Source organism: Drosophila persimilis, unplaced genomic scaffold (genome assembly GCF_003286085.1).
Source record: "Drosophila persimilis strain 14011-0111.01,24,50 unplaced genomic scaffold, DperRS2 tig00000829-arrow-arrow-pilon, whole genome shotgun sequence".
Taxonomy (NCBI): Eukaryota; Metazoa; Arthropoda; class Insecta; order Diptera; family Drosophilidae; genus Drosophila; species Drosophila persimilis.
The window spans coordinates 479,600-488,459 of record NW_020825359.1 but is presented as its reverse complement, the minus strand read 5'-3'; the positions used below and the strand labels follow the sequence as shown (position 1 = coordinate 488,459).

At 45.2% G+C, this 8,860-nt stretch overlaps 2 protein-coding genes across 4 annotated transcripts; one reads left to right on the top strand and one right to left on the bottom strand.

The window, feature by feature from the left end:
- The first annotated feature begins 335 nt into the window (after positions 1 to 335).
- LOC6600035 (serine/threonine-protein phosphatase 6 catalytic subunit) lies at positions 336 to 2,206 on the top strand. The gene is made up of 3 exons (XM_002025046.2): positions 336 to 537; positions 623 to 910; positions 989 to 2,206. The coding sequence occupies exons 1-3, from the start codon at positions 373 to 375 to the stop codon at positions 1,445 to 1,447; spliced, it is 912 nt and encodes a 303-aa protein (XP_002025082.1). The 5' UTR covers positions 336 to 372; the 3' UTR covers positions 1,448 to 2,206.
- A 1,337-nt stretch (positions 2,207 to 3,543) lies between these two features.
- LOC6600034 (transmembrane GTPase Marf) lies at positions 3,544 to 7,961 on the bottom strand. Of its 3 annotated transcripts, none has more exons than XM_026993319.1 (9): positions 7,759 to 7,961; positions 6,688 to 7,342; positions 6,333 to 6,622; positions 5,913 to 6,251; positions 5,714 to 5,725; positions 4,588 to 5,514; positions 4,328 to 4,510; positions 3,974 to 4,170; positions 3,544 to 3,901 (listed from the first exon to the last, which is right to left on the bottom strand). In XM_026993319.1, exons 2-9 carry the CDS (start codon positions 7,022 to 7,024, stop codon positions 3,700 to 3,702), a joined length of 2,487 nt encoding a protein of 828 aa, XP_026849120.1. In that variant the 5' UTR covers positions 7,025 to 7,342; positions 7,759 to 7,961; the 3' UTR covers positions 3,544 to 3,699. The 3 variants fall into 3 exon arrangements, with proteins under 3 accessions (XP_026849120.1, XP_026849119.1, XP_026849121.1); XM_026993318.1 differs by having other exon boundaries at positions 4,328 to 4,513; positions 7,759 to 7,960; XM_026993320.1 differs by lacking the exon at positions 5,714 to 5,725 and having other exon boundaries at positions 4,328 to 4,513; positions 7,759 to 7,960.
- Between the last annotated feature and the right edge of the window lie 899 nt (positions 7,962 to 8,860).

Below are 8,860 nucleotides of genomic sequence, written 5' to 3'. Positions count from 1 at the left end.
ACGTTTTATTACGTATCATTTGTTTGACCATTTTCGCTAAAACCTTTTTTTACGCAAAATGTAATAAAAGCAAGTATTTAGAATAAGCCAGTTAAGTAGAAAAATTATTCATAAATCGTATAAAATTATGTGGGCATGGCTAAATGTTCTGTATAGCTAAGAATATTCGACGGTATTTCAAAAACGAGGAATATGTATAATAGAATAGAAATAATAGAACTGGCATTCGTCAGTATATTTACGGTATATTTTTAAAATGACACCGTATACCTTAGTATATTTCTGAGAGTCGGACGGTATATTTTAAAAATAAGTCCGATATTTGATCGAATAGTAAAATAAAATATATAAAATTTTTGGCCAGCCGACAACATGGGCGATGTGGACAAATGGATAGAGATTGTGAAGGAGTGCAAGTACCTGCCCGAAAATGAATTGAGGAAGCTCTGTGATATGGTCTGCGACATCCTCCTGGAGGAGACGAACATACTGCCAGTGAGCACGCCCGTCACCGTCTGCGGCGACATACACGGCCAGGTGAGTGGCGCCAAGCAGCCAGCCCCAGGCAGCGTGCTTTGTGTCCCAAAACTGATATGCAACCTGAACTGTCGCCCCTTTGTAGTTCTATGACTTGGAGCAGCTGTTCCGGGAGGGCGGCCAGGTGCCGGACACAAACTACATATTCATGGGAGATTTTGTGGATCGGGGCTACTACAGCCTGGAGACATTCACCCGCCTGCTGACGCTGAAGGCGCGCCACCCCAGCCGAATCACACTGTTGCGCGGTAACCACGAGACGCGACAAATAACCAAGGTGTATGGGTTCTTTGACGAGTGTTTTGGCAAGTACGGCAACACGAATGGCTGGAAATACTGCTGCAAGGTCTTCGACCTGCTTACCATAGCTGCGGTGAGATCTGAAACCCCCGAATTTGCGTTGCGATTGTCCCGGTTTTACCCGCTTTGTTGCTTTCTTTTCTGCTTGCAGATCATTGACGAGGAGATCTTGTGCGTGCATGGCGGCCTGAGTCCCGAGATTATAACCCTGGATCAAATACGAACCATCGAGAGAAATGGTGAGATACCGTACAAGGGAGCCTTCTGTGATCTGGTCTGGTCCGACCCGGAGGACATGGAATACTGGGGCCAGAGTCCGCGCGGCGCCGGCTGGCTCTTTGGCCACAATGTCACCAAAGACTTCATGGCCATCAATAATCTCGATCTGATCTGTCGTGCCCATCAGCTGGTGAACGAGGGCATCAAGTACATGTTCGATGGCAAGCTGGTGACCGTCTGGTCGGCGCCCAACTACTGCTACCGCTGCGGGAATGTGGCGGCCATCCTCAGCTTCGAGACGGCCCAGCAGCGGACAACGAAGATCTTCCTGGCCGTGCCCGACGATGAGCGTGTCATACCCAAGCAGAATACCACGCCCTATTTCCTCTAAATCCATCCCGCACAGCTGTGGTATTTGCTTCTACTCAGGATTGGGTCTGCGGCTCCCCAAGGTGCTGGTGAAGGAGGAGCCAGTCCATCCAATTGTCTACCTATGAAAACCAATCCACCCCGCAAAAACGCCATTCGCCAGCAGCCGCCTTTACACCTGTAGTTTGCTCTTCCCTCTTTACTGTATCGCAACAAACATATCTCTATTTAAGAGGAACAGAACGGAACTAATGTCTGTTCCAGCTGTTTCATCGGTTGGGAGGAAATGGAGCGAGATAGGGAGCAAACGCCTTTATATAGATATATACATACATATATAGGTATATATATTCATTTCAAATGTGGATTCCAATCTTATTTATTTCTGTGAGCAAACGAAATTGCAATTACAAATTTTTGTACATTTTTTAACCATATTTACGCAACAAAAACCACTTATGTTTCCCCAACAACAAGAACTTTTTATGTGTGAAACAGAGTTTCCCCCAAAACCAAAACGAACACCGCGCGATTCAAACAAAAAATAAATTAAAAGAAAACGACTATTTCGAAATTTGTTGCTCTGATTTCTGATGGTATTTCCTAACAAATCAGGACGTGCAGTAGTTAGAGAGAGATGCAGCGATGAGAAAAGGGAGAGAGCGAGGGAGGAGGAAGTACTTTAGACAGGATTCACTTCCACAAGGCATACGCTAAGGATGGCATCTATTTCAATTTCTTTTGGGGTTTTTTCATATACCATAAAAGACGGCCATATCATGCACATTATTATTATTATGAATAGATGTATGTGTCATGTACATATCTCTCTTAAAGACCCCTTCTGTACGATTATTATCTCCAGGTCTGCATTTCGACCATATGTATATTGATGCATAGATTTTCAACCGGCCAGTAGGAAATATGTGGAGGATCCCTGTATATTTAGGTTTTTAATGAACTGAAGTCCTTTGTTGGCTCTTATTCCCGAAATCCTATGAGGGAACTCTCTGTTGCTCACCTCCAAATATTGAAGTCTCCTATGGAATGCAGGGCATGTTTTTCGATATTTTCTGCTCCATTGCACGGCATTTCTTAATCAGCAGCACCTAAACTAGACAAGAGACCCATTCAATTAGACTGACAACAATTTATTTACTGTAGCGCTCTCTCTCCATATAGCGAAAGTTACAAAAAAAATTAAAAATTTAATAGAATCCCAGAATTTTTCCCCCCATCAAGCTTTTAGCGAACATCGCAGAATATTTACAATATATGCATGGATGTATTCCAGTTTATTCCGTATTTAGGATGAACAATAGTTTCTTACATTCTTAAATAGTTTTTCCTCTTTTTGTTGGTTTTTGTTCAACGAGCATCAACGGCCACCCCCAACCGAACGAACCATCCATCCAATAATCGTGATATATATGTACATATAGATATACAGTGATATTCCCGAAAAGCAGGACAACGGATACACCCTGGAGGACACTGTACTCTGCCTTGTTTCATTCGTTTAATGAAGCATCCAGCATCCAAAATTCGTGAATTAATCAAATTTTTGTGAGGGAATTTCACCATATACCACATATACACATAGGTACTATATATATTATTTTTTGTTTGCTAAAGATTCGGTTCGTTTCATTATTCTTATACAAAATAAACTGAACAAAATAATAATCACTAGTTTTTGTTTGCTCTCTAATAATATAATATGATAAAAGTTTTATATTTCGTTTCATTTTCATTATCTGGGGGATTGTACAATTCATTTTATGGCTTCCAGGCCATGCTCACAGTGTGTATGTATGTGTGTGTTTTAACAACAAACAGCAACTAACAACAAAAAAATATAATAGTGTATAATAATAAGTGTTAATGCTATATAATATAATCTGAATTGTGTATAAGAGTTAGGAATTAAAATGAATTTTCTAACAACAACAATTTAAAACCGATCGGATCAGTTCCGTTCCGAAAAGCATAAAAGAGCTCTGGTCGCAAAGCATGCATAATTGATTTTTTTTTTTTTTGATAAAAAAAATTAAATTAAACAAAAATACTATAATTTTAAAGAATTTCAAACAAAACAAGAAAAAAAAACCAATCTACGGGCCAATTGTTGTTGTTGTAGTCGGGTGTGTGTGTGTTTTACATATATTTTCTACCCGCCCCCCTCATTTCACGGTTTATGTAAAGCTTCTTCTCCTCTCTCTCTCTCTCTCTCTCTCTTTTCATATCAAATGGTGATCCTTGATCGTTTATGCTCTACTGCGTTGATATATAATTGTGCTCGAAAATGTCCAGCTCGTTCTGTATATAGTTGGCCTTGTTCCGAAGGAGTTTGAGCTGCTTCTGGTTCGACTCGAGCAAATTCAGCTGCACCTCGAGCGTCTTGAGCTCCTCATTCATGTCGGTGGTGGCCGTGTCCACAGTGCGGCAGAGCCGTGCAAAGGTGCTGGACAATTCCCTGAAGAATAAAGGATGGATGGATGGATGGATGGATGGATTTGTGGTTTCTTTGGGATGAATGGATACTCACTGCTGCACCTGGTGACTGCAATTGGCCGATGTTAGGTCGACAATCATCTTGAGCTTCTTGGTGGCATGCCGCACATACTGGCTTTTGAAGGTGCGCTCCTTGGCGGAATTTGTCCACGACAGGCGCTCGTACAAGTAGATGCAGCCATAGAGTGCACCCACACCGACCAGGACGCGCCATCCGATTGTTTTCAGCATCTGGAAGTGGGGTAAGCGATGGAATGTTATCGGCTTGAAATGATCGTACACAATCTGCATTTTGGGGCGGGGTGGGCCAGGGAGAGTGGAGCGACAGGTCGCTAGCTGCACAAACAGCAGAAACACAAAAAGGAAACCCAGCAAACATAATACTTACGATACCGGCCACCAAAAGGCCACCCATTGTGCCCTGACCGCCGACAGATGAGAGGGCAAATCGCGAGATCAGCGACAATTGCTCGGGCGTAATGCCCCCCACTACTGATCCAGGCGATGGCAACAGGCAAATCGGTGTGTTGTCGTCCACCGGCGAACTAACGGGCGTTAAAACGCCATGCTGCTGCTGCATAAAAGAGACGAGAGCCGGATTAGAGTTCATCCTGATGTTCGATTTCATTTCCCTTTAGAAAGACTCACCCCTATACTGGTCTGACGGTTGGCCAAGGCCGGCTGATTCTTTTTGCTGCGCTCCCGCACCTTGCCCGTGAACCGCTGGATCATGGCCGTAATGCCCCAACTGAACTTGAACTCGAGATCCTCCTGGAAATCAGCGCACAGATTCTGGCAATTCAGCGAGTAGAGCATCTCGAAGGGCTGATTGCGTAGGGCCATCTTGGTGCTGCTAACAATCAGTTGCTCGTTGGGAACCAGAGCATGCATGCGATCGGTCATGTCCGCTTGGGCGGACTCCACGTTCATGGCCAGGGCAATGGAGAGGCGGGCGCGCAGGTTGCTGCCAAGGCCGCTCTCCACATGGGCATTGAGCTCCTTCTTGTAGATGTTGAGGACAAGCCGCTCGGGATGGAAGGGCATATTGAACTCATCGATGAGGACGCCCAGGCGCCAGATCTCCTCATTGAGGGCCTTCGATACCTTCTCCTCCACCTCCTCGACCATGGTGTGGATCTTCAGCTTCATGTCGCGAGTCACCTGCATCATCTGAGTCTCGGTGCCCTGGATGCGGTCCGTGAGCATGGTCTTCTGGTCCTGCTTCAGGTTGCGAAAGATCGTGATCCGCTCGAAAATGTTGTCCAGCATCGAGCGCATATCGCCCGACACGCTCTTGCCGCGGGAGCTGTGCTGCTGGAACTTCGTCTTGACCGCACTCTTCGAGATGCATTCCTCGAACTTGCGCTCAAAGTCCTGGAACTCAAAGTAGCGGATCTGAAAGCCCTCCGCAATGGCTCCCATATGCGGCGGATTGCCCTTGGCCTCCTCGATGCGCGCCTGTAGGGTTTCGCGGGCCGAAACGAAGAACACCCGCTCGGCGGCCTCCCTCTCGTTGCTCACTTTCAGCTCTTTGGTGAGAAAATCGATGCAGCGCTCTGTATGCTGCGATTTAACCTGTCGAACGGGAGCGGGAACGGGATGGTAATTGAACGTATATTTATTATAGATTGGTAGGATCTTCTGTTCCGTCTGGCCGGCAACTCAATAAAAAGGGAGGGTGGGAAATCGACTCTTCAGGGAACGACAAAGCAGAGCAGAGCAGAACAGGCGGTATGTATGGAGGATTCTGGGTTCTAGCTGTGTGTTTCATTACCTTGGCCAGATCCTGCCGGTGATGAAAGTTGGACAGTTGTTTGTTTGGTTGGTTGGGTGGTAAACAAAAAGTAAAAGACACATCAACATACACGACAGAAAGAAAAGGCGAAGACACGAGATACTAGCTACAAGATCGAAATACTATACAGCCAAAAGGAAGGATGGATATGTTGGGGGGTGGGTGTGCAATGCCTTACCGACTCCTGACACTCGGGCTCATTGGCCGAGGCATCCCAGCGATTGTTCAATATAAAGATGTTCGGTTTGGAGAGCTTCTGGGAAACTGTGTGAAAGAACTGCTTCTCGGCACGCGTCATCGTGGACTCGGCATTGAGGACCAGCACAAAGACATCCGCATTGAGGCAATGATTGTCAATCCAATCGTCCAGATTCGCCGACACGTCCACGCCGGGAGAGTCTACAAACACGACATCGTCACGCAGCAGACTGCAGCGCTCGCGGGGCCAGAATATGCGCACCAGACTGCTCTCGCAGAGCTTCTCCTGGCACAGGGCGTTCGCCAGTTGTTTAATGTTCTGCAATTGGCAAAAAGGACCATCCAGGGATCAAGCGTGCCCACTCTTTTGAGTTCTCTCTCTCTCTCTCTCTGTACGCACCACCACATTGAGCTTCTCTGCAGAACCCTCAGTCATCAGATACGCCTCGCCACCATCGTTGCCCTCCACCTGACAGAAACAGTTTGTGGTATGGCCAATGCCGCTGGGTAGGATCTTCTCGCGCAGCATGGCGTTGATCACCGAACTCTTGCCGTTCGAGGTGCGACCGAAGAAGGCCACCTTCATGTGATCGCGCTGCAGCACCTCTCGGATGGCTGCCACCTTGTACACATAGCTCTCGAACAGCTCCCGTTCGGCCTTGTCCACGATCTCGGCTTCGGCATGCAAAGCTGGCTCAGAAAGCAAATAAATTAATTAATACAGATCAATGACAGGGGAAATGCCGACTCCTTACCATTAATAAAGGTCGTCGTCTCTAGCACATATTCCTCAATCTCTCCGTAGATGTCGTTGATCTTCTTTTTGGCCCGCACAAAGATCTGCAGTGGAGATTTACCATTCGGTTGATACAGCCGCGTATCGGACGCAATTCCAACCGGGTTCAAAGCAAAATTCATCGATGTATTTGAGCCAGACGATTGTAGTGGAGAATTGTGACGCGAGAGACCAGCAGTGGATTTGTCAACAGTGTCCGTGGACGAGGAGGAGTGATGGTCGTCGGTGTCGGAGTTCCCGTTGGGCGCCGTTTGGCCAGTGACCAGCGAGAAGGTGCGATTCAAGTAGGCCGCCATTTCGTTTTAGATTCGGTTTTGTTTTCGATTGCGATTGTGATTGCGTTTGGAGAGGAAGATAAGATTTTGATACAAAACAAAAGGTATGCAGCCTTTGCAAGATACTCTATGTTGTGTTCGTTCGTGGTAGGCTGTGCCTAGGTCTGGGCCTCCTCCAACCAACCACCAGGAGCCGCAGTCGCCGGTGCACCAAAAAGAAAACACGATAAACCAAAAAGAACACGAGAATCAAAACTTCTCAGAGACTGGGCGCACTCAGCTGGTTTTTTTTTTTTTTTTTTTTTTTTGGTTATTTGTTCAAAAATCAACGTCACAAAACTGAAACGAAATAAAATGAAATAAAATTAAATCAAGCGAAATTATGACACTGAAGGCAAAAGCCAAGCCGAACGAAGGAAAATTAGTGCCAAATGGAAAGGAGATAAGCAAATGGTGGGGTTTGCGGGGGTGTATGGGGGGGGGGGAGACAAAAATATAGAAACGCAAATTGTGCACACACACACACACCCCACATCACACACAGAAACCCACACACAGGCACATAAATTGCGCTGCAACAAAAGTTCATTTGAAGAGTAATAGTATATAATCTAACGATGTTCTTTTTCATATGCGGTCGGTTGAAAGAGGGACCTCTTTCGATTTGAAATTTGGATCGCCGTGTGTGCGTAACAATTATTGATAGTCCCCTCTCTGCGTCTCTCACCGCTCACCTGTGTTGACCATCAACTAACCTGATTATTGCTGTCGCTCATCGTATTGTTTTATATTTGTATTTATTTTTCGCCTGCGTGTGCGCCTGGTTTTCTGTTGCCGCCTGCTGCACAGCGCCTGTCGGTTGATTTGGCCTGGCCTAAAATCAATGTTCAGCTCTCAAATGCATGGACATTTCAGCAAATTAGTTTAATCGAATTTAGTTGCAGCTGCAGTTGATTTCCGTTGGGGCAAATATTAATATTTTAAGCTATTTTGACTGCAAATGATGTAACATGCGCTTTACTAGGGCTGCAGCGAGCCTATCGACACCTATCGACTAGCTCAGCCCTGTTTTGGATGCTTGCTGGTCACACTGTCTGTTGTCGAGGGTCACACTTAGTGACGGCCGCTTATCGATAACATCTCTGCAGAGCGGGGGCTTCAAACGTGGGCGCCCTGTGCGAAGATAGATAAATAGCAAATACGTATTCGTTTCAAGTTTGCTACATTTTTATTAATTTGTTGCTTTCTTGATTACACTTGCATGGCAACGAATTCTGCGTTTGCAATTCTCAGTGGTGGTGACAATAACTACTCTATATATACTCTCTATATTATTTATTGTTCTGTTTTTTTATTGAGTTTTTTTCGTCGTAGATCTTTTTGTTGTTTGGGTCTTCCGATTTACACTTGTTTTTGTATTGTATTTCTGCATAATAAATTATATTTAAATTAAAAATAATATGTTATCAAGTTAGTAATTTTTTGTGGTTTGGTTTTCAGGCAGGCGGATGGGTGGGCTGGGATTATTGGAGGTGGAGGTGGAGGTGCTGGTGCTGGGCGGAGGATTAAGGTGAGTGTGGGAGAAAATTGCGCAACATTGCGCAGCAAACATAATCGTCAATCATAATTTGTTAAGTAACAAAACTAAAAACAAAAGGCCAGGAAAGGGTGAAGGAAGAGGGCGCGTGTGCGCGGGGGCGTGTCTGGTTGTGGGTTAATGCGCAAACAATTTTCTCTCCGTCTATATATATTCATATATATATATATGTATATACGCACACACATCTGCCTATATATATGCATGTATATATATAGATCACTTATAAAATTAGTTAAGTGTTTTTTGTTTTTGTTGAG